The 10,093-nt window shown below is 45.8% G+C and overlaps 1 protein-coding gene across 1 annotated transcript in view; it reads left to right on the top strand.

The window, feature by feature from the left end:
- Positions 1-1,792: 1,792 nt before the first annotated feature.
- The window catches only part of XAF1 (XIAP associated factor 1), a 34,871-nt gene continuing 26,570 nt past the window's right edge, over positions 1,793-10,093 (top strand). Inside the window, exons 1-5 of the mRNA XM_042780503.1 lie at positions 1,793-1,824; positions 2,473-2,608; positions 4,653-4,709; positions 5,082-5,277; positions 6,454-6,539. Of these exons, the coding sequence (XP_042636437.1) occupies positions 1,793-1,824; positions 2,473-2,608; positions 4,653-4,709; positions 5,082-5,277; positions 6,454-6,539 (507 nt within the window). The remainder of the gene's footprint in view (positions 1,825-2,472; positions 2,609-4,652; positions 4,710-5,081; positions 5,278-6,453; positions 6,540-10,093) is intronic.

Below are 10,093 nucleotides of genomic sequence, written 5' to 3'. Positions count from 1 at the left end.
AACTAAGACATTGTGGTATCGTTTTTATTTCTCCAATTGCACTGTGCTTCTCTCTTTGAGAAAAAAAAGCCAAGTAGAAAACTTACAAATGTTCCATAATCATTTGATTCAATTATGCATATTTGATTTAGGGCATGTATGGCTTTTTAACCGAACTCAATTTCTTTGAATTTCAAACCTATAGGCCAACTAGTCCCATTTTTCACAACTATCCACGGGTTGTGGATACTTTCTGAAAGTCCAATAAGAACTTGGATCCTCCCCGGGAAAAGGCACATTACCATGAAGCAAGTTTGCCCCCAATTTTCGGGAGGACTTAGACTCCTTACATCCCACAGGTCCCGTTTAGTCCAGTAAACAAGGAAACACAGAAGCCCAGAAAGGCTAAGGCTACTTAGGATGCCGATTAATTCTATGACCAGGATTCGATCTTAGGTCTCCTGACTCTGTGGCTATTCCAGGAGAAATGAGTTTCGGGCCACCTTGTCTACGTTCAAACCCTGATTCTGCTGTCTGTTGGCTATGTAACTTGTGCAAATTACACAGCCCCTCCCTGCCTCAGTTTCTGCATCTAAATAAGGGGATAATGAGAATGAAAACTTCCTCACAGTGTCTCTCACCTTGTTGTTATTGTTAGTAGCTGTCAAGTTGACCCAGTCTCTTAGCGACCTTCTGTATAACAGAACAAAACCTTGCTCAGGCCTGCACTGAATTATCTTCAAAATTGCTGGCTACTGTGCCAGTCCATCTCACTAATGTCTCCCTCACCCTCACTGGCCCTCTGCTTCACCGAAGATGATGTCCTCCTTCAGCGACTGGCTTTTCTCACTGGTGCGTCCAAAGCCTGATACTATCATTGCTCAATACAATGTTCCACTGTGATCCATAAGGTTATCATTGACTAGTTTTTTGGAAGTGGATCACCAGGTCTTTCTTCCTAGTCTGCCTTAGTCTAGAAGTTCTGTGGAAACTTGTGCACCATGGGTGATCTTGCAGGTATTTGAAATACCAGTGACATAGCTTCCAGCATCATAGCAACAGGAAGGCCACCACAGGATGACAAACTGACAGAAGGGGGCATGCCTACTACCTAGTTAGCATATATTAGTGTTTGCTGTAATGATTTTACGAATGAAGGTGAAGCACAGGGAGGTAGCAGTCATCCTAGGTCACCAAACTATTAAGTGGCAGAGCTGGCATGTGACTCCAAAGCCTATAGTCATGGCACACACCATCCTGCTTCCCCATGTCCTCTGCCAACCCTTTTTGAAATTGTCACTAATTGGGACCAGAGCAGGCTGCAGGAGGAGCTCCAGGAGGTGCTTTCAGGGAGCAGCGCCCAAACTCAACCCGGCCAGCCCCCTCTTTCCTACAGATGAAGGGCCAGTGAGAAGCACAGGAGAGAGGGGAAGGGGTGGGAGGCCAGTGGTTTGTGGAAGGGAAGGAGAGACACTGGTGGAGTGACGCCCTGGGAGCGAGAGGTGGGGCTGCTGCAGGGGGTGGGGCTGTGGCTTTGCCTCTGGCTTCCATTCTCAGGGTCTTAGAAACAGCCCATGACAACTGAACAAGGTGAAAACAGCACAAGATGACAGCAGCACAGGCTGAGGGAAACAGCAGAGGCTGGCTGGGCTCCCGGGGGTGTCCAGCCACAGAAACTTTAGAGCAGACCAGAGCTGAGCATTTGGAAAACCCCTCCCTTCCTAGAGCTGGAGCCCGAGTTCCGGAATACTTTCAGTTTTGTTTCCTTGTCTGCAAAGAAAAACGAAACCAGAAAGACTCAAGAGATCAGACCATGGAGGGAGACATGCAGGTGTGCAGACACTGGTAAGTTGGTGCTGTCCCTAATCCCCTGTCCCACCGGCCCACTGAGGGCAGGCTGAGCGAGAGGCGCAATCATGATGCGGTCCTTTCTGAAGGGAGGAGAAAAGAGCCCCTATGTGAAAAAGTCCTGGAGAGCAAGGGTGGTATGGGCCCCAGGGCAGGGGTGAGGTATGAGGGGTGGTAAACATTACATGAACTTCACTGCCCTGTCCCTCAACTCCCAAGATATTTTAGATTTTCTGGGACAGTCCTGAAGCCAAATGGCCAGGCTAATTGTCCCCACGGGACTACTCATATTGGTCAGACACTGGTTCCGAATTTGGGGTTCTGATAACTTGGTCCTCACACCAAGCTTTGAAAGAAAGGCCCCACCAGAGCTTCTCCACCACCATTCTGCACTGGACCTTCAGAGGGAGCCCAGGGAGGGACACAGAGCAGGCTTCCAGGCCCACACTTGTGAGAGGGGCCTGGCTGTTGAGGAGCCTTGCTCTTGAAAGCCCCTACCTGTGGCAGGAACCAGGGTGGACCCTTCCCAGAAGGCTTTGCTCTCTTTCCTGCCCAACAATCTTAATTAGGCCCTGGGTGCAAAATATGATTCCATATTTCACACCTGGAAATAAGTCCGCTTTTCTTTTCCTCTTGATTTTGCAGCCAAAGAAGCGTGGACTCTGCCCACTTCATCCTCCATGAGGTCCACTGTGTGCGGTTCCTGGCCATCTGCCCAGAGTGCAAGGAGCCCATCCCCAAAAAGGAGATGGAGGAACACTTTGAGAACATGCACAAGGAGGTGAGGGTCTGGGATGAGGGACAGAGGTCCGGGAGCATTGGACAGGGAACCAGGTCTAAGAGCCCTTCCTACTGTAGCATTCACTTGGCTGCCATGGGCAAGTCAGGTAGCCCCTCCAAGCCTCAGGCCACATCCAAGCCTGAAATGGAAGCAGTCATTCTGCCTTTCCCATACTAAACCCAGTCTACCCTCCGTGTTTTGTTTTGTTCGTTTTTATTGTGGTAAAAATATATACACCAAAACATTAGCAAACCCAACTACTTCTACAATTCAATGTCCTTTTGCAACTGACTGACTTCACTCAGCAAAATGCTTTCAAGGTTCATCCATGTTGTGGCATGCTTCAGAATTTCATTTCTCTTTATAGCTGAATGATATTCCATTGTATGTATGTGCCACGTTTTGTTTATCCATTCATCTGTTGATGGCCATTTCAGTTGTTTCCACCTTTTGCAGCTGTGAAAAGTGCTGCAGCGATCGTTGGTGCACAGGTTTCTGTTTGCACTCCTGCCTTCACTTCTCCTGGGTATATACCTAGGATTGGGTGTGTTGGGTCATGTGGTAATTCTATGTTCAACTTTCTGAAGATAACCCTAGCTTTTTCTCATTTTCAGTCCTTTCACTACAGACTTATGGGTTTGGCCAAGGCAAGAGGGTGCCATTTCAGGAAAAGTTTAATGTTCTATGGAGATTTGAGAAGAAGGGAAACAGGGAAGGAGGGCTCTAGGAGGCAGTTAGGCCCAACTGATTTTTCTTGACTGCTATTTCATCAGTTCCTCCCAGGGTGTCTTTCTTGAGATTCTCAAGGTCAGACATCCATGTCAACTCAATTGGTCTTGCAAACATTCTTTTTTTTCAAAAAATTTTTATTGTGATTTGGGTGAAAGTTTATAGGGCAAATTCATTTTCCATACAGCAGTTCATACACATTTTATTTCATGACATTGACTGCAATTCCCCACAATGTAACAGCTCTCTTTCCACTTCCTCCCTGTAGTTACCTTTTCCCTGTGTTCTTCCCTGCCATGCACTCCTGCCCCCCTGAGCTGTCTCCCTGTGCAAACAGTCCTTCTGTTCTCCCACAGTTGATCGCTCCAAGGAGTGTATCTACCTGATGTAAGTGTTCACCCCACATGCCTGTCTATTGTTTGGGTGGAAGCCACAGGAATGAGTTCAGTTCCAGACTTGAAGGGTAACTAGGGGCCACAGTCTCAGGGGTCTCACCAGGCTCTACCAGACCAGCAAACTTGGCCTTTTTTTTTTTTTTTTTTTTTAAATGATTTTGTGTTTTGTTCCACATTGTTCTCCCACTCTATCCAGGATCTCTGCACTGATCCCCCTTCAGGTAGTTGACAGTGGTAGCCGGGCACCATCTAGTTCTTCTGGTCTCATGGTTTTATAGGCTGAGGATCACATGGTCTACTAGTCCCTTGGACTAATTGTTTCCATGTGTCTTTGCTTTTCTTCATTCTTCTTTGCTCTGGATGAGGAGAGACCCGTCATTGCATCTAGATGGCCACTTAGAAGCTTTTAAGACCCTAGTTGTGACTCACCAAAGTAGGATGTAGAGCAACGTTTTTGCATAGTATGCTATGCCAGTTGAGCCTGATGTCCCCTGCAATCATGGTCCCAAGTTCACAGGTCCAACTACTCGCTCCATCAGAGTAGCTGGCTGTGACCAAGAAGTCACCACAACCTTGTCCCTTGTCAGCTCTACTATACACCCAGACATTCTTACAGCACATACAAATATGCTTGTAGAAACATCATCTGTCAATTCTATGCAAAGTCATGGGCATACTCCCCCCTGCCTAGACATACCTGATCATTCAGCCTGTCTACCCATCTATCTATCCGTGATCAATGCTGGTCCTGCAAACATTCGTGAATCCTGGGCTGGGGGCTACAGGGAGACTGAGATAAACACACTTGAGCCCTGCCCTCTAGGAGCTTACAGACCCAGACCTAAAACTCTGTGGGCCAAGGCAGGTGTGGGGAACAGCTATAAGTGCTGAGTGGAACACATGTTTCTCTCTGTCTTTAGGTTGAATGTGCTATGTGTCAGCAGAACATGCAGAAGCATTTGCTGGAGGTTCATGAGGTGAGATTCACATGTGATTTCTCCTTTATAGCCAAACAAGTACAACCTGGAAGAGGAGAGGGACAAGAGAGAGGAAGCTAATAATAATTTTTCCCTGGCCACCTCCTCTTGCCCAAGTTGGCTCTGAGAGTAATGGAGAGCTAACCCACCAGAGGGACACAAGTCCCCCTGACCCCAGACTTTGGTCAGAAAGGTTGGCCATGGTCCATGAGCCCACCAGAGCTTGTACTTCCTGAGGGCAGTCCCCATTCGGAACCATCCCATCTACTTTTTCTGTTTGGCTTCAATTTCCCGGGGAGACAGGCTCATGTCTCTGACCTGCCTCTAATCTAAGGGGCAGTGATTATTCCCTTTCTGCCTATTTTCCCATAGACCAAGGAATGCCAGATGCGTTTGGTTGAATGTAAGTTCTGTGAGTTGGCCATGGCCTTCAGCAAGCTGGAGAGCCACGAGTACCACTGTGGCAGCCGGACCAAGCACTGTCCTCACTGCAACCAGTTCATCCTGCTCCACGAGCTGGCCAGCCACAAAGACACCTGTCAGGGGAAACAGGCCCAGCCCAGAAAAGGTGAGAAGCATGGGCTGGAAAGGCATAGGGAAGTTTCAGGGAGTAAAGCCTCCACTGGATGAGATGCAAGGAATGTAAAGTCTCAACAGGACAGATGACAAGGGTATTTTGTTGTGTATATCTCAGACTCACGTAGTGGACATGTTGGCTATTTTAGTTCTAGACCATGCCCTAGAGTGGCCTTCTTGTATGTCTTCTGTGGTCTTCAAATGACCAGTCCAGGGAGACCAGGAGGCCAGGAAATGGGTGCCTAGGAGCCACACAGATGAGTGCAGAGGCAATGACAGGCCCTAAAAATGAGAGGCCATTTAAAACCCCACAACACAATTCCAATGTGGCAGAAATCTTCCCACTCACCTAATATCCTTTTTCAGGTGAGAACCTTACATGTAGAATGATACAGGGGCCTGCTAGAGGCAGAAGTAAGACTGGGCACCCGTTTCACAACACCAGTGGACATGGTCCGCAATGGACAGAAGGGAGCCAGCTGCAGCCACTGATCTTTGGGTTTATGTGTTGGCTTCCTGGAACCATGTCATGTTCTCTTGACCCAGTTACCTCTTTATGAGGGTGTGTTTACCAAGGTCATAAGTCATCAATGTGATGATTTTCTGTTGACTCCACTGGTTGTTTTGGTAACATGGTAACATGTGGAGAGAGCCTATAACACTTTGGACAATATATCTCTCCTGGTAAACAATCTGCCCAGGGTCAAAATTGGCAAATGAAAAACTGGAAAGCATGGGATTCATCTGCATTTCCTTCATGCCAGCATCCACCAAGGGTGTACAATTGACAAAGATGTGTACACTCAACACCCGGTTTGGTCATGGAGCTTGGAAACTGGTGGAATAAAAAAGCAGTCAGATTGGACAAGATTGGCATCTGTGCTTAAAGGTCCCTGTATCTCCTTAGAAACCTAGCCTGCTCCAGAAAAATGTCTCTTCAGGATTGAATTCTGCTCTGAGTACACATCTGGAGCCTTAAAGGAAGTGATACAGGTAGTACAGGCAAGGGTACCCTTGTGGCTGAGGATGTTGGGAATGCAGGAAACTCTCAACCCGCCAGTCCCAAGGGCAGTTCATACTTGTGAGTACAGACCATATAAGCAGTTGTATGAGTGGGCTCACCATTGTCAGGGGCATAATTTGTGGTGGTGTTTCTGCGTTTTCTCAGGGAAGAGAATGCCAGCTGCTGTGAATAGAATCAAGTGTAATTCTTGCAACCTAATGATTCCAGTAAAAGAGTATGTCCAACATATGGTGAGTAGCAATTAATAATTTCCTAATCTTGCCAATTAGGAGCTCTGGTGACATAGTGCCTAAGGCATTTGACTGCTAACCAGAAGGCTGGCAGTTCAAACCCACCAGCCACTCCTTGGAAGGAAGACTGGGCAATCTACTTCCATAGAGATATTGCCTCAGAAACCCAAAGAGGGGCCACTATGAGTCAGAACCAACTCGACAGCAGTGAGTTAGTTTAGTTAGTAACCTTCCCAATAGCTAGTCCATATTCTGAAAGTTGTGACATAGAGGGCAGATTCTGGGGAATCTTTCTCCTCTCTTCCCATCTCTTTCTCAATTACCACCCTCCCTTTAAATTGAAAAAAAAAAGCAAGCTCACTGTCATCAAGTTGATTCCAACTCATGTTGTTGTTGCTGTTATGTGCCATCAAGTCAGACCTGACTCATAGTGACCCCTCCTTGGGTTTCTGAGGCAGTATCACTATGGAAGTAGATTCTTCCATCTTCCTTTTGAGGAGTAGCTGGTGGGTATTCCAACTCATACAAGGCTGTAAATCTTTATGGAAGCAGACTGTCTCATCTTTCTTCCATGGAGTGGCTGGTGGGTTCAAACCACCAACCTTCTGGTTAGCAGGCAAATGCCTAAGCCGCTATACCACCAGAGCTCCTTTTTAGATATATAGCGGTAGAGATATATAGATATTTTTTCTGAGTTACTTGACAATAAGTTTGAGACATGTTGGGTAACTCTTTTTTAAAAGCCTCTCAGGTGTTTCTAATGGACAGCCAAGGTTGAGAGCCAATGATCCAATCATATCACTGAGACTGAAACTCAAAAAGGGAAATAACTTTCCCCTTGTCATGAGTTAGTGGCAGGGTAAAAACTCAGGACTCGTGACTCCAAGAGTAGTGTCCTTTCCATCATGCCACTCTATGTCATTACATGGAAGTCTTTATGTAACTCACATGTCACCTTCTCAAGGAGATGCACCTGGACAACCTCCCTTCGCCATTCACCGTCTCCTTGAGCTTCCTCTACTGTTTCCTTTTCCAAAGCATTAATCAACTCGTATTACCTAATTTACTTTATTTCTTGTGACCCTTGAGTTGCCTCCCACTACCCCAGTTAAAATGTAGGCCTTACCCCTTCCCTCTTATGCTAACTACTCCCAGACACAAACACCTTCTCTTTCAGCTGTTTCTTCTGATAGTTACCTCCATATTTCTCAAGCACCTTATTATACTGCATAGTCTTCTTTTTTTATTTTTAGATACTACTTATTGACTCCATAAAGATTTAGGGACATGAATTTTGTTTTTTTATACCTCTTATTGCACACATACCTCTAAGTTTAGTCCTTTCATCTTCCCAATTTATTGATATCATCCATTCTGGTTAAACCAATAGTCAATGTTATATTATGGTGACAATGTAAATATTATAAATGGCTATGCCACAGAAAGTAGAATTACATTTGCTTTGTTCTACAACTTTCTGTTTTCCCTGGAATTAATACTTGCTTCAGTTTTTTCATTTGTTTTACTTTCTAGGTTGTTGTTGTTGTTGTTAGGTACCATTGAGTTGTTCCTTCTCCAAGAACTGGTCCCTCCTGATAACATGCCCACAGCACATGAGACAAAGCCTTGCAATCCTTGCTTCTGAGGAACACTGTGGCTATACTTCTTCCAAAACAAATTTGTTCATCCTTCTAGCAGTCCATGGTATATTCAGTATTTTCCACCAACACCATGATTCAAAGGCATTAATTCTTCTTTGGTCTTTCATTTGCATGCATTTGAGGTGACTGAAAATACCATGGCTTAGGTCAGATGCACCTTAGTCCTCAAAGTGACATCTTTGCTTTTCTCACACTTTAAAGAGGTTTTTTTAAGAAAAAAAAAAAAAAAAAATTATTGTGAGTTGGGTGAAAGTTTATAGAGCAAATTCTCTTTCCATACACTCATATACACTTTATCTCATGACATTGACTACAATTTCCCACAGTGCAACAGTTCTTTTCCTACTTCCTCCCCATAGTTACCTCTTCCCTGTATCCTTCCCTCCCATGCACTCCTGCCCCCTGAGCTGTCTTCCTGTGCATACACAGCCCTTCTATTCTCTCATGATCGACCTCTCCAAGGAGTGTATCTATCTAATGTAAATGATCAGCTCATATGCCTGTCTTTTGTTTGGCTGGAAGCCACAGGAGTGGGTTCAGTTCCAGATCTGAAGGGAGTTAAGGGCCATAGTCTCAGCGGTTCCACCAGGCTCTATCAGACCGGCAAACCTGGTCCCCCCTCCCTTTTTTTAAAAAATGATTTTGAGTTTTATTTCACATTGTCCTTCCATTCTATCCAGGACCTCCTCCTACATAGATCCCCCCCACCAAGTGGTTGACAGTGGTAGCCTGGCACCATCTAGTTCTTCTGCTCTCCTACTTGTATAGGCTGAGGACTGCATGGATGAGGAAAGACCCATCATTGCATCTAGATGGCCACTTGCAAGCTGTGGTAGTTAAGGTTGTTGTCAACTGGTCTGGGCCTAGTTGAGTGGCTGGGCAGCTGGTGGTAGTTATTCCCCATGATGAGACTGGCAATCAACTCCATGGTGGGATCTACCACCTAAAGCAGCTGACTAGCTGCTTTAGGAATGTGGTCTGCTTCCTGTATATAAGCAGTGGCTTTGGGAATGGTCTCTGCTTATGGCACTCTTGAACCCTGCATGTAGCCATGTTGTTGTTCAGCAGCCTACCATGCTCTGCTGACCTTTGGACTTTCAATGGACTTGAATTAATGGCCTGCTGTGTGGTTTGGTAACATCGGGACTGTCCCTTTTTACTTGTCAACCTTGGGCTTGTCAGTCTCAGCAGCCAGCAGCTGTCTGAGTGAAGAAAAGGCTCTAGCTCCACTGGGCTGAGAGCAGGAGGCAGAGCTGAAGCCCAAGGTTGAGGGGCTTCCACCAGCCCCTAAGCCTGGCACTTTAAACTTGGACTTCTAGCCTCCCAAACTGTAAGAGAATAAACTCTTGTTTGTTCAAGCTATCCCATTTGTAGTGTATTCCTGTCAGAGCAACACTAGGTAACCAGAACACAAGCTATTAAGATCCCAGTCACTACTCACCAAAGTAAGATGTGGAACAATGTTATGCCAATTGAGCTTGATGTCCCCTGTGACTGTGGTCCAAGACCACAGGTCTAACTACTCGCTCCCTCTGGGTAGCTGGCTGTGGCCAAGGAGTGACTACAACCTTGTCCCTTGTCAGCTCTACTATATACCTGGGAATTCTTACAGAATACACAAATACACTTGTAGAAACATTGTCTGCCAACCCTATACATGGTCATGGCCACATTCTCCCCTGCATAGACATACTTAATAGTTCAGCCTATCCATCCATCTATTCACCCGTATATCAATGTTTGCCTTCACTGACAATGCAGTACTATATGTGCAAAAGGGTTCATTTTTATTGTCTATATCTTCCATGCACCTCTCTCCCTCTTCCTTTTCCTCAATGCCACTGTGTTGATCATTCAGATTTGGCACATTGCCCTTCTTTCACCCAAATCAAT

This window comes from Orycteropus afer, unplaced genomic scaffold (assembly GCF_000298275.1).
Source record: "Orycteropus afer afer isolate SDZICR_OR568_19922 unplaced genomic scaffold, OryAfe1.0 scaffold00042, whole genome shotgun sequence".
NCBI lineage: Eukaryota > Metazoa > Chordata > Mammalia > Tubulidentata > Orycteropodidae > Orycteropus > Orycteropus afer.
Note: the sequence above shows the minus strand (reverse complement) of the source record. Positions and strands in the feature narration are given on the sequence as shown.